General features: G+C 37.0%; 1 protein-coding gene across 5 annotated transcripts in view; it reads left to right on the plus strand.

Moving 5' to 3' along the window:
- Positions 1-24,055, plus strand: part of LOC110437892 (uncharacterized) — an 86,792-nt gene that overhangs the window by 6,372 nt on the left and 56,365 nt on the right. The window contains exons 3-4 of one of the 5 annotated variants that reach the window (XM_087283760.1): positions 10,731-10,773; positions 10,922-12,077. The exons of the other annotated variants lie outside the window; for them this stretch is intronic. Coding sequence (XP_087139886.1) covers positions 10,731-10,773; positions 10,922-11,031 — 153 coding nt within the window. The 3' untranslated portion in view covers positions 11,032-12,077. Of the gene's footprint in view, positions 1-10,730; positions 10,774-10,921; positions 12,078-24,055 lie in introns of those variants that run through there. 5 annotated transcript variants of the gene reach the window in all.

Here is a 24,055-nt window from a genome sequence, read left to right on the forward strand (position 1 = left end):
CTCTCAGAAATAAAATTACAACAGGTGACTTTTTTTTTTTTCCAAAAGGTGCATATCTGTGCCTAAAGGGATACAAACAATATCTAAAAAAACATCTTGAGATTTTAGAGCATTACCATCTACCCTTGAGGTGCCAATATGGACTCTTTAGGCACAAGTGTGTACCTTTTGAAAAAAGATACATTTGTTTCTGACAGTGTGCCAAAGATTTAGGGCAAGCCATGTTGAGTTGAATAGTCTTGTAAGACCTTAACTGGCTCCAAACTGAATCCAAAGGTTGCGGATTTGCAATCAAAACCCGCAACCTTTGGATTCAGTTTGGAGCCAGCTAAGGTCTTACTAGAAGCTCTTTCACTGTCTATACCAGGGGTGCTCAATGTTGTGTAAGTTGAATATTAGACCACTTACAGGCTGGCTTTTAACAATGTATGTTTTTTTTAATATCAACTTAACTCAGAACATAGCGCTCTCTTACAGCATCACATGCGCTCCCGTGTTTTTCTATTTCTCTCTATCATTTCCTTGATGAACTTAACTGACTCTCATTCTAGCCAATAGGAACATGGAATGTCCTGCTTGTATAACATCATTGGCTTAGAGTTAAACACAAACATTACATCCACGTTCTTTTAAAGTGAGACAACATATAATGTATGACAGATAATGAAAAATTAAGTTTCCCAAAAGGCATGAACACCCGCATGTTACTGAACTAATACCATAAAACAACACTTGCATCACAAGTTTGAATAAACTAAAACTGTTACACATGTAAATAAAATTTGCATTACCTTTTAAATGCACTGAAAATTTCACTGAGTTTCTCAATGATTCACCTACATACTTGTACAATTAAAGATCCAGGATAACTCTAGGCTTAATTTGTCTTCCAGATCTGGTTCTATAAAAGGTAGCTTCGGGAAGTTCATCAGTGTGTTTAGGTGTATGTGTAGAGTCACTGTGTAGGAAACACATGGTTCAGCACCATCATGCCATTCAGATTCTTCCAGGCTGTTGTTTTGTGACTCTTTTGTGTCCAGGAGATGCCGTCTGTTCCGTCGGTATTCGTGTCCATCAACTGTACGCACATGATATGATCTTTCAGTGTTTGCTGTTTTGATTACCACAGCTGGCTTCCAGTATCCTTGCTCCTGTACTCCAACGGTCTGTCCCTCCTTGAGCTGGGACAGGGGTCTAGATGACCTGTCATAATAGTTTTTCTGATGCTGCTGTTTTTGCACTCTCTTTGTTTTGACGTCTTTACTGGTTACGAACTTTGGCACGAGCTGCTGGTTGGTAGTGGGCAAGGTTGACCGCAAGCGGCGACTCATCAACAGTTGAGCAGGAGACTTCAAACCATCAACAGGGCTGTTGCGATACTCCAGCATGCTGAGGAAAGGATCGCCTTTGCCAGCCTTTGCCTTTTCCAATAGCATCTTAGTAGTATGCATGGACTTCTCTGCTAGCCCATTACTTTGTGGGTAATATGGGCTTGTGGTAGTATGTTTGAATTGCCATGTTCTTGCAAATGTTTCAAATTCACTTGAGCTGTACTGGGGGCCATTATCTGATATTACTGCCTCTGGGATGCCATGTCGTGCAAAAGCAGCCTTGAGTTTGCTTATCACAGAAGCTGCAGTTGTGGTCTGGAGCTTGTCTAACTCAAAATATCTGCTGTAATAGTCAACTGTCACAAGATGGTCTTCATTGTTCCAGGTGAACAAATCTGTGGCTACTATTTGCCATGGCCTATCTGGAATTCTGTGACTAACCATGGGTTCTTTGGTGTTGGAAGGCCGTAACGTGAGGCAGATTGTGCATATGCTGATCATATTTTCTATTTCTTTTCCCATTCCAGGCCAGAACATAAGGTCTCGAGCCCTTTCCCTACTTTTTTCAATTCCAAGGTGACTGGCATGTATACGTGACAGCATGTCAGAGCGAAGGCGTATGGGAACGACAATTTTCTCTCCTTTGAAGATTTTACCATTCATGTACGAAAGCTCGTCACAATGATTCCACAACTCTGAAATGCTCTGAGGACACTTTCTTTTCTCCTCAGGCCAGCCTCTTTGAATCACCTGCTTTAGTGTCTGGAACTGCAGGTCTTTTCCAGTGTGGTCCTTTATTTCCTTAAGCCTTGAATCGCTGACAGGAAGACTGCTGTATACAGTGTGTACCTGAATGTCCATACCTTTACTGAGGCCCGTATCATGGTCATCCAGTGACTTTCGTGACAATGTGTCTGCAACAGGGATGCTCTTGCCTGGTTTATGTTCGATTGTGAAATTGTACTTCTGAAGCTAAAGTATCATCCTCTGTAGCCTTGGGGGTACAGATGCCATGGGCTTTCGCATTATTGACTCAAGGGGTTTGTGGTCAATCTCAACAATGACTTGTCGGCCATAGACATACTGGTGAAAGAGCTTGCAACCAAACCGTATCACAAAAACCTCTTTTTCTATTTGAGCATAATTGATTTCGCTTTCAGATTGGGACTTTGATGCGTATGCAATTGGTCGTCCATCCTGCAACATCACAGCTCCAAGCCCATATTTTGAGGCATCAACCTGCAGACTGAGCTCTTTGAGAGGATCAAAATATGCTAAGACTGGACCTGGTTCACATGTGAGTAGCTCTTTTATTTTCTTAAAAGCATTGTCTTGTTGGGTGTCCCAAACAAACTCACTTGACTCCTTAAGGAGCTGACGCAGTGGTGCATTGACATCAGAAAGACCAGGGGCAAACTTGGAGAGGTAGTTAATCATACCTAATACTGTTTCAAGTTCTGCTTTGTCTTTGGGTGGTTCCATGTCTCCTACAGCAGCCACGTTTGCTGGGTCTGGTTTTACACCTTCTGCAGTTAGGAGATGTCCAAAGTAGCTTACCTCTGTTGCACAAATGATGCATTTTCCTGGATTGAGCTTGACCTCTTTCTCTCTGGAATGAAGCAGCATCGCACGGAGGTTTCTGTCATGCTCAGTTTTGTTTTTTCTGTGAATGAGAATGTCATCGACAATGGCCATAATTCCATGCAAACCTTCGTAGGTTTCGTAATTTTTTTGCTGGAACTCATCCTGGGCTGAGACCAGTCCAAATGGAAGACGCAAAAATCGATAACGACCAAAGACGGTGTTGAAAGTGGTTAGTCTTGACGACTCATCAGTGAGTTTTATGGCCCAATAGCCAGATTTGGCATCCAGGACGCTAAAATACTGGGCACCGGCTAACCTGGATGTTATATCCTCGAGAATAAGTAAGGGGTAGTCAGGTCGTTTAATGGCCTTATTAGCCGCATTTCCACTATCGGGCCAGTGCGAGCCAGGGCTTTAATCGGGCCGGGCCAATAGCTCGAGAGTTTGAGAAATGAGGCCGAAATCATGTCGCATTTCCACTGTCGGGCTAGTAGCTCACAGCGTGTCACACAAACACCGCCCACAGAACGTCCCCGAATCAAACGTCACACAACCCGCCCAATTCAGCGGGAGTGAGGACAGGCAGATAAAGCACACCATATAATCATCACGAAACAAAACCATTAAAATGAAGACAACCGAAACAAACAAACGACACGTTACTGTACAGCAGTACATGAAATGTGTATTGCCATTCATTACATTTGTTTACTTGCTGACCGACTGTTGGCATTGTGCATCGAGTGCTCTCGCCACTAACGGACCCATCACAGTGAGCGCACACATCCATAATATAAAGCCACAGAAATTCTCCTTCATAACTTGTTATGGCATGTATTTTATAACATCCTCGTTTTGATAGACGTCGTGTTAAGTGTTTCAGCACAAGAGCGAATAGCCTAATAAAATATAGCCATATTTGTTGCGCTCAGCAGCTATTCACTAAGGCTCTTCATTTAAAGTTTCATTTATAAATTTAACCACGTCAAATAAAAGCATAAACAGTTGTTTGAGTATATAGAACACATTTTGTGTTTGGGCTTTCCCCCATATGCGTTTAATGTTTTACTGAGTGACAGAAAAAAAGGTATAGGCTAGATTCTGCTTTCACTCACCCAAATAATGCTCTGTTTGCGCAATTTGAATAATATTATCGCATCCAAATACTTTATAAATAATATTTCAAACCTTTTCCAGTGTTAACTGTATTTAGAAAAAATCGAAAATCTTTTTTTTTTTTCAGAAAGGTCTTTGTAAAATGAAAGTTAGGCTATATGTGGCTTTAAAACGGTTTGATTTATGTAGCTATTGTATATAGACTACCTACATATAGCTAGCTTTTGTTTATTTTATATTGGTTTATTTATTTAATGCGATTTTATATATATCCGATATTTGTAATTCTTTAAATTATATTTTCAATATAGGCTATTTTATCAAGATATGACACTATATTTTTTAAAGTCTACGAAAGTGGGCACGTAATTTGTTAAATTTTATGTCTTTCTGTTGTGTTTATATTGTGTATTATCTCCAAAATAAATAAAGAAAAAAGCCGCTCGTGGCATAACAGAGCTGTGAAGGAGCGCTCATGTCCCGGTCTCACACACACATACAGGCATCTAAACGCGAACAAACAAACATTTTAAACTTAACAAAAACTCTCGAAAACCTTTACTGTCTGCTGTGTCTTTAATATGGTGTAAAGATTATCATGCGTTATTAAAACATAAAAGAGGACGCAGCAAAAAACATCACAATAAATTAAAACTACTTTATTATTTTATGCAGCAGCCTTACATTTAAAAGAGAAACATAAGGGTGATCATACGCAAAAAGACCCCAGACCATAAGGCTAGATGTTTTCTTTCCCTTATTTCTTTATTTGTTTGGCGCATGTACTCATGTGCGAAAACTACCCGACTCTCCTTTTACTCCGCCCCGAAGCCCCAGCTGGCCCTCCTTGGCCCAAGGTATTCGGCGGGCTGAAAAAGGCCGGCCGCTGGCCCCAAGAAAGCCCCGCCTTGGCCCAATTAGGCCCCGGAAGTGACAGTGGAAACCCCACTGGCCTTGGCTTGCCCTGGCTCGCTCGCTTTAGGCGCGATAGTGGAAACGCGGCTATTGAGGTCTCTCGGGTCAAGGCATACCCTTAGCTGACCTGTGCGTGGTTTTTCAGCCACAACCATGGAATTAACCCATTCGGTTGGTTCTGTGACTTTAATAATTACACCTTGCTTTCCCATACTCTCCAGCTCCTCTTTAAGATGACTGCGCAAGTGGAATGCGTCTCGGTGGATGGACTACTGGGGTTGCATGTGGCTGTAAGTGTATGGTACACTCACCAGGAAATAGCCCAATCCCCTTGGAGACATCTGCAAACTCCTCCTTAACTGGCACCTCTGTCTTTGTTCCTGTAACTGATGGTACCATTTCAATGAGGCCAAAGTCTATGCATCCTTTTAACCCTATGACAGGGGGTGCGTTTGTGTCAACAACATAGAATGCCAAGTCCATATCAATGTCTTTGCACTTGCATTTCAGGTCAGACTTGCCTTTTACCACCTGGCGTCCACCTCCATAACCATACAGGGGGCGAGATGTTGACTGCAGATTGTGCTGCACATCCAGTTTAACATACTCATACAGTGGTATGACATTGGCTGAGGATCCTGTGTCCAGCTTGAACCTAATCTCTTGTTGTTTTGGTCCTATTTTAATATTCACAAAGGCTTGTTTCATTTCCGAACTGTGTTTATGCTGTGTCACTGAGTCAATAAACAGCTCATCACACTCCTCTGCTAAGTCTGAATTTTCTTAACTTATTGCATGTATGCTTTTCTCGCTATTACAGTAACATACTTTTGCAAAATGGTTTAACTTGCCACATATTTTGCAAACTTTTCCTCTTGCAGGACACAGGGAGCGATCCACATGACGTTTGTTGCCACAAAAGCGACATCCTTTGGATTGTATTGAACCTGCATTTTTAGATTGCTGTCCATCATTGTATTTCTTTGTGTATTTGGCATTTCGTTGCTTGGCAACTGAGCCTTTTGATGCATTACGGAATACTGTGTGTACATGCTCACGTGAAGCTCTCATACTGCTTGAGATTTTTTTTAACTGTGCTTGGGCCAGCTCATGAGATCTAGCAACGTCTATTGCTCTATCAAGGGTTAATTCAGAGCACACATTCAAAAGCTTCTCTCTCACTTTTGGTGAATATATCCCGAAGACGATACGATCGGGCATCGGGACTCCTGCTCAATTCATCTTCGTTTGTCATCCGTTTATTCTGACACCAAGTTGTGTAAGTTGATTATTAGACCACTCACAGGCTGGCTTTTAACAATGTTTGTTTTTTTAATATCAACTTAACTCAGAACATAGCGCTCTCTTACAGCATCGCAATTTTTCTATTTCTCTTTATCATTTCCTTGATAAATTTGACTGACGCTCATTATAGTCAATAGGAACATGGAATGTCCTGCTTGTATAACATCATTGGTTTAGAGTTAAACACAAACATTACACTCAATCCTGTTCCTGGAGATCTACCTTCCTGCAGATTTCAGTTGCTACCCATATCAAACACACCTGAACCAATTAATTAGGACCTGAACAGCACTTGATAATTACAGGCAGGTGTGTTTGATATGGGTAGCAACTGAAATCTGCAGCAAGGTAGATCTCCAGGAACAGGATTAAGCACCCCTGGTCTAAACCATATATACAGTTGATGCGAAACCCTTGAGCAAGACACTAGCTGCGTCCCAAATCGCATACTTATGCACTATTCTACGCCATTTTGTAGTATAAATAGTGTAAGTAGTGTGTTCACACTGAAAACTCTTAAAATAATGAGAGCACTTTAATTACCCGGATGATGCACTCATTCAGCCGCTATAATGAAGTGTGTAATGATGGACACTTCATGCACTCAACGACCGCAGGTTTGCTTACGTAGCGGAAGGGGCGGAGCTATCGGACGCACATGTTGAATAACTTTATTTATTTTGGATGGTGAAAGCAAAATTCTCCTACGAGAGTGATTATAGCGCCTCCCGATGGTGAATGCGGTTATACTCACGGCAGGTATTATTTGATAATTCGGTCGTTTATTTCACTTATTTGGCAACCGTCAAACATCATCAGGAAAATGGTTTGAATTTCCGTTTAGTAAAAAAACATTAGTGTGCCATTTGGGACAACACTACATGTACTATTCTGTTAAGTGTGTAAGTGCATAAGTACATAGTGCATGAGTGCATAGTGTATAGTGTGCCATTTGGGACGCAGCTAATGAACCCCCCACTGCACACGGGCACCACAACGACTGCCTACAGCAGGGGTCTTAAAATTAATTTCTTGAGGGCTGCTTTTTTAGTTCCAACACTACTTCAACACACTTACCTGTAGGTTTCAAATAAACCTGAATGACTCAATTAGTTTGATCAGGTGTGTATAATTAGGACTAAAGCTAAACACCTGTTTGACAATCGTGGCCTACGGTATACCAAAACAATCTCACAGTAATTTGTAACTATTTTGTAACTAATTTGTAACTTTTTTTTGATTCAGTGCCTTATTCATATGAGTTTCTAAGATATAATTCGTACAGTTTAGTATGATTTGCTCATCGCCTAATGACGGTTGGGTTTAGGGATGGGGTTAGGTGCCACGCCTTCTTTTTAAAATTGAACAATTTTGTATGACTGAACTGAATTCATATGAATTAGCCTTAAGTTTATGTTTTTTCGTGAGATTAGGCTGGGTATACTGCTCCATGTGTTCATGGTGTGTGTTTGTGTAAAATTCAATGGGTTAAACACAGAGGACAAATTCCAAGTATAGGTCATCATACTTGACCATGCCTTGACTTTTAGCTCCTTTCAAATGTAGCGTTATATAATGGCCACAGTGACTTTTAAAAGGATATTTAGTGGTCATGCAATGCTTTTGAAGAGAAATCAGCCAGTAAATAGTGTTCAATAAATACTCTCAGACACTATTATGCACATTTCTTGTAACATTTAAAAAAAAGCTACATTTCATTTGAGTGAAAATAATTGGTGCTGCATGGAATAGAGTGCCCATAAGGACCATGACATGACCTCAGCGGCTTGAACACATTGCGTAGCACAGTATCAAGCAGAAGTAGAATGTGTGGAATGTCGCGCCAGAGACGTCTCGCACCTGAGTGATATGTCTCTGCCACCATGTCTCGCACATTCCTGCAGGAAAGACAGAGAGGCTACACGTGTGATTATACCTGCATGGCTGATGCTTTTGAGTGTTCAAGGACATGAGGATGCGCTCTCCTGTAAAGCAGTGACGTAAACAAGAGTGTAAAAGCATTTTTGAGATGGTGTGAATTTCTGAACTTGCCAGAGGGACAGTTCATCCATAAATTAAGGTTCTTATCATTTTCTCAGCATCATGTTGTCAGATTTTTAATTCTTACAATACTCTATAGAACATAGATTAATTTTCCTGCAAGATCTTATTTAATTCTAAGAAACATACACTAAAAAATTATTTAAAGATGATTCCTTGGATTTACTAATTGTATTTTTTTTTTTTTACGTTAAGTGGTTGTAAACAATTTCCTTGCGCTGAATTTAAACAAACTAATTTTGTTGACCATTCCTAAATAAAATTTCCTCCATTTAATTTGTTTGCTTAAATTCAACCCATATAAATTGTTGCCAACAATTTTGCAAAAATCTTTTTTTTTCAGTTTATTGGACATTTTTATTTATTTATTTAGTTTGACCTTGAGATATTAACCAAAGTAAGACAGGGGCAAGAAGAAATATCGGAATAGTTAGTTTAACACAAAATTCTTAAGTTAATGTCTAGTGCTGTTTTCCAATTTTAGTTCTACACATGTCTAAGTTGAATTCAGTAATAATTATGTGTATACACTGTAAAAAAAAATCTGTTATTTTACATTTGTTTTTTGTTTTTTTCCGGCAGCTGGGGTGTAGAGTAAAGAAACGTAAAATAACAGTTGTTGATTTACAGACATTTACTAAAAAAATAACTGACGTTGAGTTAAAGAAATTTCCTTATGTTTAAATTTCTGGTAAATGTCTGTAATTTTATGGCCGTTGTTTTATGTTTTTTTTTTTTTTTTTACAGTGTATGATTTATACTGGACAATATTCAGTTACATTATATGAATGGATGCAGTTTTTACATTTAAAAAAATACTTTTTGATAACACTTTAGAATATCTATCCGTTATAACTAGTTAATAGACCATTAATAAACTGTTTGTTAACAAGTTTTAAATGACCTAAATAGAAGTTAATAGTTTGTTATTATTTATAAATGTGCCTTATAGATGGCTAATAGATAGCTTACAAGCTGTTAGTTAACAAGTAATAAATGACTTCTTAACTGTATTTTAATGATTTATAACTATACCTAATAAATTAGTAATAGATCATGAACAAGCGGTTAGTAAATAACTTAATAAAGACTTGTTAAGTATCAGTAGTGTATATATTGTTATTGGGACGTTATTCTAAAGTTGCAGCTATTTTTTATTTATTAACTATTAGTAAATGAGGAATAGTTGCAACTTTAGAATAACGTCCCAATAACATGCTTAAGTTAATAACTAACGCTTAACTAATATATTTACTCACACTTTACAGATCAGTTGTTTATCGTTTGTTAACCATCTACTAATACCAGTGAAACTTTGTAGAACAGCAAATGGATGGAACAAGTTCAAGCTACAGGAATTTGATGTGATAATTAAAATATAAAATGTTTGTATCTTAACCTTGTTCCAGTCATAGGCTTTTCTGTGTGCTGTGTTTTACCAAAGAAACCCCACGGATGAAATGTTGAACGTTGTGTTTAATGTATAGAAACACACATACTGAACCATCACATGGCAGTAAAGTTCTACAAAGTTTCACTGGTGTTATTAGATGGTGAACAACTGATCAGTAAAGTGTAAGTAAATATGTTAGTTAAGCATTAGTTATTAGCTTATGTATGTTATTGGGACGTTATTCTAAACTTGCAACTATTCCTTATTTACTAACAGTTAATAAATTAAAAACAGCTGCAACTTTAGAATAACGTCCAAATAACATATATACACTATTAACTGATACTTAACAAGTCTTTATTAAGTTATTTACTAACGGCTTGTTCATGATCTATTACTAATTTATTAGGTATAGTTATAAATCATTAAAATACAGTTAAGAAGTCATTTACAACTTGTTAACTAACAGCTTGTAAGTTATCCATTAGCCATCTATAAGGCACAGTTATAAATAATTAACAAACTATTAACTTTTATTTAACAAGTCATTTATAACTTGTTAACTACCAGTTTATAAATGGTCTATTAACTAGTTATAACTTTACATAGTTATTCTAAAGTGTTACCTACTTTTCTAATACTCATTGAACAGTTTTCAAACTCAGACAATCCCCTCCCTGATGTCATATTGTCTGAAAAGCTGTTCAGGATGCTCAAATAAACAAATCAATCACAGAAATGTCATTTCTCAGAATCTCACTTCTGGTTTTGTTGCTAAGATACGACAGAACCCTTCAGAACTATTTCTTATGTATTAAGAAAGATTTAGGAATTGAAATTTGTAAGACTTTCAATCTTTTCTGTGACATGTGAAGTGCTTTGTAAATAAATAAATAAATTTTGTTGTAACTTCTTAATTTTTTGCTCAGCTTATATAGCTTATTATTACTTTGTAACCATACATGTTAGTGACAAAAAATATATTTGTTTACAGCTTTTGTGTGTGTTTTTTTTTTGCTTTGTAGTTCGAGGGACAGCGAAGAAACAGCATTGGAGTTTACAGAAAGAGTGAGTATATTAAATGATAAAGTGAAAATATTTGCTGAACAAGTTGGCGGTTCATTCCGCTGTGGTAACCCCTGATGAATAAAGGGACTAAGCCAAAGGACAGTTAATGTATTCCCTAAATGCTAATCATTTTTTGTGTTATTTTTAGACTCTTCTTCCAGTAATGGACACACTGGATCCTCTGCTGAAAAGGCGGCGGCTACAATTCAAAACCAGTACAGGAAGTACCAGCAGAAAAAGCACAAAGATCACAAATAAATTATCAGTCAGACTTAACTGTCAGCTTTTAAAGTGTCCATCTTGCACCAATGAAGACGCAATGTTATTCTCCCCTCTGAGCCCTTTACACCCAGTAACTGCGCACATGTCAAAGGATGACTTTTGATTGACACAGTCACGTATTCAGATGTACTGATAGCTGACACTTGCACGAACACAAATGTTCAGACAACGACAAACATTTCAGAGCTTTTACTGATTACAGACGCCACAAACAGTCTCTGATCAGAAATCTTTATGATAAATGAGATCAACATGTACACAAAAACATGCAGGATAGTGTGTAATAATCACTGTAATATTTATGTATTTTGGTTTTATTTTTTAACATTATTAAATTTACATTAGACTAACACTAAACACTGTTTTCATTTTTTAAGGGTAACAATTTATTTTATTTATGATTTTGTCCTCAAATGTCCCCAGCTAAAGTATATAGATGCTACACAAACACACATTTCACCTGAAAATTACAATTTTGTCATCTTTTACTCACCCTTTACTTGTCACACATGTTCAATTTTTTATTTATTTATTTATTTATTTATTTTTTTTTTGCTGAGTAAAGGAAGATATGTTGAAAACTGGAAAACATTGACTTCCATAGTTGTTGGATAAAAATTTTGTGATCAACAGCGTAAAAAACATAAAGGTTTGGAAACACTTTATAGTAAAAAAAATTCTGAGAACCTTTTTATTTGTGTATTTGTAAGTTATCCCTGTAACTTTAAATATTTATATTGATTTTCTTTTCTTTCTTTTTTTTGTAACTATTTAAGGTTAATCTGTATTATGAAATAATCTACTTTACATGCAACATTTACATGCTACATTACACTGTTTATGGGTGTGTATGTGCCTGGGTGAATGAGTGCCTAGGTTTGAGTGTGCCTAGGTGTGGAGCAAAATAAAATACAGAGAGTGATGAGTCATTTTCAACTTTGGAATAAGAGATATCCTGTGATTGATTTTTGTAAACTGCCATGGCAATGTACTATCACATTTAATAAACATTTAAGTCCCAAGTTCTTTCTCAATTATGTAGTGTCTTTCTTCCCTCTGCTGGTGAGCTGATGCTAGTGAAAAGGTCAAATATGCCTAATAATTCTTGTAGTACATTTTATTCAAACCATTCGAAACTAGAATTAATACCTTTTAATCTGAAAAGAAATCATATAAATAATAAGCATAGACTGTAAAATTAAGTTTTGAATTATTATGTTACATTATGTACAGCAAGGGTGCCCAAACTCTTTCCTGGAGGACAGTAGTCCTGCATATTTTAGTTCCAACTACAATTAAACACACCTGAACCAGCTAATCAAGCTTATTCTTGGTTAACTAGAAACTTCCAGGCAGGTGTGTTGTAGGACGTTGGAGATAAACTGTACAGGACACCGGCCCTTCAGGACCGAGTTTGGACACCTTTGATGTACGGTATGTAACTGGTAACACTTTACGCTTTAATTTCTTATCTTTGGTTTAAGAAATTATTAATAATGAAAAAAGTATGAAAAATGAAAAAAGTAAAGGTGCACATACATGTATTTAATAAAGCATGATGACTCAATTAAATATATTTTTAATATATTTTAAAAGATAAAATACATTTTTATGCAATTTTTTCGACCAACCAAACCCATTGCAACAGAGGCAAATAAAAAAGGAGTCATATGGCATTTAAAAAAAAAAATTAAAAAAAAGCCAAATGAGTTTATTTACATCACAGTGTGTATGCGCAATAGGAAAATAGGAAGGTCACAATTGCACTTGTTGCACAGACTTGTTGAAACTGCATTTTGACCAGTGGTCAAACTACACTGAGCCACAGGTCTGGTACATCAACATACATCTGAGGCAGGTCAGGTCTTACCTACTTAAAGCTTCAAGGCAGGTGTAGAGCCTTAGAGCTAAACTCAGGACAGTGGCCCTCCAGGGTTGACTCAACTGGATAGAACTGCTGAAAAAAATCTTGTTCGTTGGTTTTAGAGTGGTTTTAGCCATTTACAGGCTGGTTTCAGCCATTTCCAAGCTGGTCTTTGCTGGTCAAGCTGGGAGATGACAAGCTAAAATCAGCTTTAGGCTTATGATCATTAAGGAGGGTTTTGTAATCATATTAAATTGTATTAAAGTTAGAAAATAGGCTACCAATGTTGTATGTGACTTTAGTGATAGTTCTTAAATTTGCGAATGTCAAACAAACTTTATGCTGATAATATGTGATAGCGAACTTCTCAACTACTGTTTTTATTTTTAATGCAATGAATTAGGACATTGTTATCATACTGTTGTTTGCAACTATATGCAACTTATATGCAAATTCTCGCATCATGTACGCCTAACCTGTTTTTTTTACCTAGCATACTCGACCATCCACTTTTTTCATATGCCCCATGAAGCTTTTCATGAATTATGAGAGTATGTTATAGTAATGAAATGTTTAAAAAATCTTTAGTACATTTTATTATTATTATTATTATTTGTTATCATTTCAGTGATTTACTTCAGTTTTTTTTTTAATTTTTTTTATATTGAAGTGCACCTCACCGGAAGCGCAACTCAAATTTGAAAGGCAGGTGGTCTTGTTTGGGGACAAAGCGCATAGGAAGTCATTTCTGATGGAGCACCTTGTTATGGTATAGGAGTCTCATTCTGTTCTTAATGATACTACTTTTTGGAAAAATCAATAGGGAAATGAGGTTTGGATGGCTCATGGTTCTGAGCATTCTGCTGGTGTAATGATAATGAAAAAACTTTTTCTGGCTCAGTCCTACAAAAATATCTTGATCCTAAGGGGCATTTTTTAGTGTTGTTAATTTGTGTTAATAATGTTTTTATATTACTGGTTAACATTTGTGGATATAATACCTCCCGAGAAAACGATTTATTGTTTGAAGAGATAGGTGAAAGAATTTTGGTATGGTCTAATACACTTCCAGATGCCCTGATCTGTATTGGTGGAGATTTTAATATTGCCCCTGACAACAATCTAGATAGATTTCCTCCCAGACAGGCTACTTCTCCTAATTCAAAATTAAGAATGTTTATGGGCAAGTTTGATTTAATTGATATCTGGAGGGAGAAGTATCCTAATGTTAAATCTTACACATGGCGTAATAAGAACCAATCAAGACTTTCTTGTATAGATTATTGGCTTGTTCCTCATGCCTTTAAAAATTTGAATGTTTCAGTTAGTATTCTTCCCTTCGCGTTAACAGATCACCACACTATTCTTCTTTCTATTCCTCTATCCACAGGACACTCAAACATTAATTTTAGAGCCTCTTATTGGAAAATGAACTCTTCTCTGCTTAATCATGATGAGTTGAAAAAAATAATTTCTTATTTAATTCAATTCTACTGGACCAAAGCTTTATCTGACAAAAAAAAATTAGATCTAATTGGGAGTTACTAAAATACGAGATAGGATTATGTGTCAGGCAGGAGGTACGAAGAGGAAAAGGTCATTTATAATATTATATCACTTCAAACGAAAAATCATGAAGACATGACAGAAGCTGATTTAACAGAGCTTGCAGAACTTCAATGTAAATTAGATAAAATTTATAAGTATAAAGCCAAAGGCTCCTATATCCGCTCTAGGAGGAAATGGCTAGAACAAGGAGAACAAAGCTCTGCTTATTTTTTTTAGAATGGAAAAACATAATTCTAAAATTCTCACTATTGACTCTTTACAAATGAATGGCATTTTAACAAATAATCCTAAAGAAATTGCCTCTTTCTGTAGTAACTTCTATTCAGAACTCTATAAATCTAATTATTGCGAAGAATCTGCATCTTTTTTCTTTCAGTCTTTAAAGGAAATTAATCTAATTTCTAATGATGAGCAATCTGCCTGTGATAAAAATATAAATATTACTGATATAATTGACAGCATTGGAGGTCTCAAAAATAACAAATCTCCTGGCACAGATGGCCTAACGGCTGAATATTACAATTGTTTTGCAAGAGAATTAGCACCATTCCTGCTAGAGATGTTTTCGGAGAGTGTACTGTCAGAAAGTTTGCCTCCAAGTTTAACAAAAGGTTTGCTAACTCTAATACCTAAACCCAAAAAAAGACCTTTCTCTAATAGATAATTGGCGACCTATCTGTCTGCTCAATAATGATTATAAAATATTAGCCTGTATCTTAGCTAAAAGACTTTAAAAAGTTCTAAACTCTGTTATTGATGAGACTCAATCAGGATTTATGCCAAAAAGACATATTGTTAATAATATCCGTCTTGTTTTAGATTTATTAGATTATTCTAAATTAATTAATGATGACAGCTTTTTTTCTTAGATTTCTATAAAGCATTTGACTCTCTCAACCACAAATAATTTTTTTTATCTCTCTAAAAGCTTGGATTTAGTGAATAATTTTGTAAATTTATAAGAACTATTTACAATATTGCCAATTGCTCTATTAATCTTAAATGGGGCACCTCTCCAAGATTGCAGCTGTCAAGAGGAGTTCGTCAGGGTTGCCCTGTTTCACCTTATTTATTTCTTATAGCTGAACAATTTCTTTCCTCCTCCCTTTCGATGTCACGTATAGCGTGATCAAAACAGGAACAAAAACAAAAAGGTGTGGATCCAAGTGCAAATATTTATTTACAGTGCAACAAACAAGGTGATCAAAATACAAAGTAACAAACAAATGACGAAACTAGAAACTAAAACAGAGACAAGGCTCAGAAACAATAACTCTACAAACTAGACCAGTTATTTTACCTGAATCTGTATTTAGGCGTATATCATTGATTATCTTTATAAGAGCGCTCTCTGTACTGTGATGTGCTCTGAAACCAGATTGAAAATTGTCTAAACACCCCCTGAAGTTTAAGAACTTGTTAACCTGGTTAAAAACAACTTTTTCAATGATATTGCCAATGAAAGGGAGATTTGAGATTGGCCTGTAATTGCTCAATAGGGTGTTATCCAGGTTGATCTTCTTCAAGAGGGGTTTAACAACTGCAGTTTTAAGTGAGGTTGGAAAAATCCCTGAGAGAAGTGAAGCATTTACCACTTTTAGAAGATCCATTTCTAAACAGGTAAACACCGTTTTGAAGAATGATGTGGGGAGCGTGTCAAGACTGCAGGTTGATGTTTTCATAACTTGCACAATTTCTTCTAAGATTTTGCCGTTAATTGCCATGAAATCAGACATAATATCTGATTTCTTAAGTTGTGGTTGAGCTAGTTTGACTTCGACACAACTTGACTGATTGGATGAGCTGATTGCCTTTCTGATATTATTAATCTCACTGTTAACCCTTACCGTAGATTATGCAGTAAATAACTATAAAATAGCCAGTGTTTAGCTGTAATGAAAGGAAACAGTATTTTACTGTAAAAGGAGCAGGATTTGTATGAAATTCTGTAGTGCAAAGAATAAATTACAGTAATTTACTCTATATACCATTACAGATATTTACTGTGATAATAAATGGGAAATTACTGTTCAACCATAAACAAGCATTGCTAAATAACTAGTAAAAATGTTTATAAAAAAAATTAATACATCTTAAACAGCACGCACATACATTTTTGCAGAGACTCAATGAATTTGTCTGGAAAACTTCAAATGAAGTAAGTTAATGTGGCATTAACAGTATAGTATAAAGGCTTTCCTAAATAAATGTATAAACCATGTTATTTTTTGTGTTTTTTATTATTACTACAGATTTGGAACGACATGAGAATCAGATTATTTATTATTATTATTATTATTATTTATTTTTTATTTTTTGCTTTGGATAAAGTTTGTATATTTTTATTGTTTTTTATTAAACGATATGTGCATAATTGTGATACATGTAGGCAGTTGCTTTGAAAATATGCTATGTACCAGGGGTGTCAAACTCCTGGAAGGAACGCAGCCTAGTAGAATTTAGTTCCAGCCCTGCTTCAACATGTTATCTTTAGATTTAGTTTGATCAGGTGTGTTTAATTAAGGTTAAAGCTTAACTGCACTGTTACCCTGTAGATTATGCAGTAAATAACTGTAAAATAGCCAGTGTTTTGCTGTAATGAAAGAAACAGTATTTTACTGTAAAAGGAGCAGACTTTGTATTAAATTGTGTAGTGCAAATGATAAATTACAATAACTTACTTTACGTACACATTACAGGTAGTAACTGTGACAATAAATGACAAATTACTGTTCAACCAGTACTGTCCCATCTACTCTGATGCTTTATGTTGCTAATCATAGAGACGTGCATTTTAAAGGCAGAAAACAATGATTTAGGCATCACCAGACACTCCCATAAGCTGTCTTATTCTTAACAAAAAAGTTTTAGAAAAAGTTTTCAGAAAATGCTGGCCCTTTAAGGGAGCCACGTGTTTGATTTGTTTACTGCTGCGTGCTCTATTCTCTGTCCATCAATTCAGATGTAGTCTGATATGTTTTAAGCTTTAAATAAGAATCTACAATGAGTAAGTAAAATGTGTTCAAATTAATTTTGAGGGTTTCTAAAATAAGGCTGTGTTTTAAGTTATATTGTAGTTATCTTGAAATGTGTTGAAAGCTACATTGTTAGCTAGTTAGCCTCTCCTCATATAACTTCTTACATTACTTTTATTTAAGTATATTTATTTATTGGATATTGTCATAATGTACAGATGCTAACATTTCATGTATCTTTCTGGCAAATAAGCAGTTTTAATGCACATAAAAACCATTAAATTCCATCACCTTAGTAAGGTAACATGTGCACAGAAATCATCACAGGCAATCACAAAAACATGATACACATAACCATCCACACACAAAAGCTCCACTGTCAGGTCCCAGGTTGTGAGTTTGTTGCTGTTTTAGATTTCAGAGCAGTGTTTCCACCTATGAATTTATATTAGAAACAATATAAAAGTTTGTTGTCATGAGAATTGTTTAAGTAAATAATAAGTATAACAATAAAAGATTGGATCCTTTGGATACTCTGTGTTGCCGACTTTATTTTTGTTTTTTTATAATTATTTTAAACTTTTTATTGAGAATTGACAGTATGTGCCTGTGTTTGACAAACATGTTTCTATCTATATCTCTATCTATCTATGTGTTCTTTTCATATGCCTTTTTTAAATAATTTAAAAAATAAAATAATTATTTTGTGTTTTTTGCTGTTCAGTTTTTTATGCATGGTTCGCATTGAGGAGAGAGTTACACGTTTCACTGCAACACACCTGAACCAATTAATTAGGACCTGAACACCACTTGATAATTACAGGCAGGTGTGTTTGTTATGGGTAGCAACTGAAATCTGCAGGAAGGTAGATCTCTAGGAACAGGATTGAGCACCCCTGCTATATACCATGGGGGTCAAACTCCAAGTTCTTGGAGAACTGCAGGGCAGCAGAGTTTAGTTCCCACCCTGATTCAACATTACCTGTAGATTTCTAACGAGCCTTAATTAGTTTTATCAGGTGTGTTTAATTAGAGTTACAGCTTAAAGTCCCGGTCACACTGCACTTTTCTCCCTACAGACTTCCATTCATACGCATGTGAATGCTGCAGACCTGGAATGCAACCTCATTTGACAAATTTTACAGCAGTAAAAAAATTTGCAGTATTGGAAAGTTCAAGCTTGGCGAACTCTGACCTGCATCATGTGCTTGCTTGAGACCAATCAAAGATCAAATCATGACCTCTCTGAACAAAAATTATGGACCAGTCGCTTGCTTTTTCAATCTCTAATTATTTTGTTTAATCCCATTCCTTTTCGCAGTGCCATATGACAGAATTTCGCATACTCAAACCACTGTGTGACCACAGCCTTACTGTGCAGACCTGTGGCTCTCATTAATATGTAAGATGATATTTATATCTGCTGGTTTCTTAATTTGTTATATATTTTCTGTTGTATATTTGTTTGCTGCCAAAACAATAAAATAAATTTGTCAGAATTTTTATGCCTTCTATTTTTAATAACAGGTAATAATACTAATTAATTTTAGTAACACTATGACATACTATTAATGTGTATGCAGTATAATGCTGTGAGTTGTAACACTACAGTACAGTAATTAACTGTACACAGTTTCCAGTTAGTTACCACTACTGCTCTATTACAGTAATTAACTGGCAACACTGTTGCCAGCTACTCACTTTAATGGTTCGGTTACAGTAAATAACTGGCAACACTGTTGCCAGTTACTTACTGCAACCAAATCTTTACAGTGAGTATCTGGCAACAGTGTTGCCAGTGTTCTACTGTAAAAAAGCCTGGTAAGGTCTAACAGTGCTTATCAGTGAAGAAATGAGCAAACTCATTACATTTGCTTAGGGGATGGGGGAAGCGGAGGGACAAGGGGAGGTATGGGAGGGTCAGACCAGGGTAGGTTTGTGGGTCAGGCGCCCCAGCAGGAAGCCAGGGTGCAGCCGGGGAATCCATCCCAAGTAGTGGGAAGGACCTCCAGGGAGGGTCGGGAGGGATGACCCATGGATGATCCCGTAGGGGACACAAGGCAGGGGTCTTTAGGAGAGCTGGCTGGAGAGGCAACTGGACAGGAGCCAGCGGAACTGGAGGCAGCTGTACTGGAGCCGGCGGGGCTGGAGGCAGCTGGATTGGAGCCGGCGGGGCTGGAGGCATCTGGACTGGAGCCGGCAGGGCTGGAGGCAGCTGGACTGGAGCCGGCAGAGCAAGGAGGCTGAGCGAGATTGGCAGAGCAAAGAGCTGGAGTGGAACCGGCAGGGCATGGAGCCGGACTGGGGCTGGCAGGGCAAGACATCTGGGAGGTGCCGCCAGGGCAAGACGTCTGGATGGCGTTGGTAATGCCAGGAGCCGGGCTGGGACTGGCAGGGCGAGGAACCTGGGTGGCGCCGGCAGGGCGAGGAGTCTGGGTGGCACCGGTAAAGCCAGGAGACGGACTGGAACTGGCATTGTACTGCTCTCTGGGGCTGGAGCCGACACTGGCGGGCGCTCTGGGGCTGGAGCCGACACTGGCGGGCGCTCTGGGGCTGGAGCCGACACTGGCGGGCACTCTGTTCCTACGCCTCCTCCGTCTGGTGGTTTGAGAAGGGAGAGCATAGTTAACAGGTGAGGGAGCTTGCTCTGGAGCTGGAGCCGTAACTGGCGGGCATTGTGGGACTGGAGCAGACACTGGGGTTCCACGCAGTTCTAGAAGGCTCTCCAGAGGCTCAGAAAAAGGTGATTTTCGGACAGCCCGGCGCGGATTAGGCCGCAACTCCAGTCCTGCCTCTCTCCTCTTTCCCTTGGTTAAATCAGCTGGCCCCGAAAATATCCCTCACTGTTGCCCTCCACTCAGGCCTCCCTCCTGAGGGTTCTCCTCCCTCAGGGCAACAGAGAGAGGGGAGCCAGCGATCAACAAAGCTGCTTCAATAAACCGGTAAAGGTTCCAGTCCTCCTCATATGCTGGCATTAATGAAAGGACTGGATCCAAAAATCCTCCCCAAATAAACATCATTAATAACAAGTCACTATGAGAGCTCTTCAGGGCTAGCTCCAAAAACTCCTTGATACATCGCTCAGCGAGCGATTACCTTGTTTTAGGCGCACTATAATATTATCCGCTGGATCCATAAGTGACTGCGTCGTTCAGTCACGTTTAGCGTGATCAAAACAGAAACAAAAACAAAAAGGTGTGCATCCAAGTGCAGATATTTATTTACAGTGCAACAAACAAGGTGATCTAAATACAAAATAACAAACAAATGACTAAACTAGAAACTAAAACAGAGACAAGGCTCAGAAACAATAACTCTACAAACTAGACTTTAGCAAAAAAATACAAGAACAAGATTAAGAAACTCGGTAGCTAGGGATGGCTGACGTGAAACTGACGTTTCGACACAGTGTCGAGATCCCGAAGCGCAAGTGTTTCGAAACACTGCACCGAAGCATGATCCGAAGCACCCAAGTCACTTGACTAAAGTGTTTCGAAACACTTGGTCACGTGACTAAAGCGATTCAAAACATTGATCACCTCAGACGCGTTTCGAGACCTGGCGAATCTCCATTTGGCTGCCAAGGTCGTGAAAAATTCCATTTCATATGGTCTAGTGGACTGTGCATGTGCACGATGTTGCTATTCATTAATTGACTTTTTGGGTTTGAATCCCGACTTCTACAAATACTCCGAAATCATGGTTTTATGAGTTTTTATCATATTTCTGTATTTGTATAGCCTAAATATGTTACAGCTGCAGTTACCCCATCAATTTAGTATCATTTTTGTAACACTGTAAAACAATAATTTATATTTTTACAGTACTGTGATATTAGACATTAATAAAATACAATAAATGGGAAATTTTATGAATAATATAAATAATTCTTTATAACTTCAGGCCACAGTTTCTGACCTAGCAACAACCCTGTTTTAAGACCAAAACAAGACATATTTATTAACAAACTGTTTATTCGGATATCAGACAAATGTTGAAACAAAACGATTCAAGAGCAAAGCATTACCAACTGGTATTCAAGCATTTCAAAATAGCTATTATTGCCTGGCTTCGAACCCACTTTCCCCAAGCACTAGTCAGACACTTTAACCGCTCCGCTACATTGATTGAAGTTTATACCTACAAAGTAGAGTTTAATACTTCAATTTGCTCAACTGCTATGTGCTGCAGCTGTTTCAGTGCAATACATAAAAAATGACCACTAGGTGTCACTGTAGAGTGGGGTTTCGAAACGTTTCGAAGCTCAGACACATTTGCTTCGACTGTTTCAGTGTTTCATGAAGCCTCACTTTGCCCACCACTATCGGTAGCAAGACTTACTAGAACTCAGGACAAGAATGACAAAGAAGACAAACAACGCAGTGACAAACAGAGGTGAAATGGTTGTATAAATAGTCCAGGAAATTAACAGGAAACAGGAACAGCTGTGAGCCAATCAGTGTACGTGGACCGGGTGTAATGTGCGTGGTATGTATGAACTTGTAGTCTTTTGGGCGCTGTAGTAAATCTTCAGAGTCTGTGAACTACAGCGCCCTCTGGTAGTCACTGACCGTCATGACATTCCAGTAGTGATTTACAGGGTATTAATGTTGTTAATAAACACATACAGTCAACTACCCGATGACACTACATTATCAGTCAACTACCCGATGACACTACTTTGTTTCTTAAAGATAAATCACAAATTCCAGTCGCTATCAAACTTATAGACTCTTTCTCCAATGCTTCTGGTTTAAAGCTAAATCTAAGTAAATGTGAACTATTAGCTATCAGAGATTGTCAATCTTCCTCTCTTTATAACATTCCTGTTAAGTCACAAGTAACGTATTTTGGTGTGTCGATATGCAAGGATGAAAAAAACAGATGCAGATCAAACTTTGGCCCAGTTATTGAGAAAGCTAAAAAAAAAATTAATTTATGGTTACAGAGAGATTTATCTCTAAGAGGCCTGACCCTCATTGCTAAAGCCGAAGGTATTTCTAGAATGACTTACCCCGCCCTTTCTCTATATGTAGATAAACATGTATGTGCAGACATTGATAGAATGTTATTTGACTTTCTGTGGAAGCATAGGAGACATTATGTCAAGAAATCTGTTGTTATAAATCGATACGAATGTGGTGGTTTAAATTTTTTAGATTTTGGCTCTCTAAATAACACTTTTAAGGTAAATTGGTTAAAGCAGTATCTATCCAATCTGGATTCATTTTGGAACACTCTTCCTAATATTGTTTTCTCTAAGGTTGGAGGTTTCCCCTTTCTATTAATGTGTAATTATAATATCGCTAAATTGCCCCTCAAATTATCCAACTTTCATAAACAAGTACTTCTGGCATGGCATCTGATTTACAAGCATAATTTTAGTCCTCACAGTTATTTTATTTGGAATAATTGTAATATTTTATACAAAAACAAATCCTTATTCTTACCTTATTGGATCCAAAACAATATTATCTTAGTTTCTCAGTTATTAAATTCTGATGGTTACTTGTATTCTTATTCAGAATTTCTAAATAAATACAATATTCCTGTCACTCCACGTGAGTTCTCCATAATAATGGATGCTATTCCCCGTGGAGCCATATCTCTTCTCAAGAACTCTGCCAGATTCCAGAGTTCTTTGTCAATAGTTCATCCTTTTGATACAATGATTGGGAAAATTTGTTTTATATCTACTCCCTCTGGTCGGAACAAAAGAATTCAACAGTTGTTTCAGGCGGAGCTTACTTCTCTTCCATATATAGTGTCCCACTGGAATGGCTTACATGAGAATATCCCATGGAAAAAAGTGTGGACATTATACTTAATATGCAAATACTTAATAACCAATAAAGTAAGAGATGTCTCTTAAAAATCGCTGCACTTATTTTACCCTGTTAAACTTTATATTAAAAAGATGTATCCAAATATTGATACTTCATGTTCCTTCTGTGGCACTGAAGATGAATCTGTGTCCCATATGTTTTGGGAGTGTACTTATGCTAATTTATTTTGGAAGGATTTCTGTATTTTTGTACACACCTTTTCCTCTCAAAGTTTATCTTTGTCGTATAAGGATATTTTATTTGGATGTCATAACTTTCCTAAAGAAGACAAAGACAAATATTATTTGATTAATAAATTTATTTTGCTTGCTAAATTCTACTTACATAAATGTAGGTTTTAAGATGTCAAGGCGTACTTCCCTGTTTTCTGTAAGGACCTTAAATCTTACTTGGACACTCCTGCTATTTCACACAATCCCAAAGCTCATAAAACTATTTCATTGTGTAACGTTCACAATATATTTGTTACTCTGTAACTATTATTTGCACACCTGACTGTACTATCCCCTGGCATTTATTTATTTTTCTGTATGTTCTTTACAGCAAAATAATAATAATAATAATAATAATAATAATAATAATAATAATAATAATAATAAAATAAAAAAATAAAAATAAAAAAACCTTGATATGGTGTACTGTGGTAGCCTCATTGCACATATCCTCGGAAATGTCCCAGCTTGACAGAACGCTACGACAGCCTCGGATAATGAAAAAGAAGAAAACAAGGAAACAAATAAAAAATT

This window comes from Danio rerio, chromosome 15 (genome assembly GCF_052040795.2).
Source record: "Danio rerio strain M-AB ecotype USA chromosome 15, GRCz13ab, whole genome shotgun sequence".
NCBI classification, from domain to species: Eukaryota; Metazoa; Chordata; class Actinopteri; order Cypriniformes; family Danionidae; genus Danio; species Danio rerio.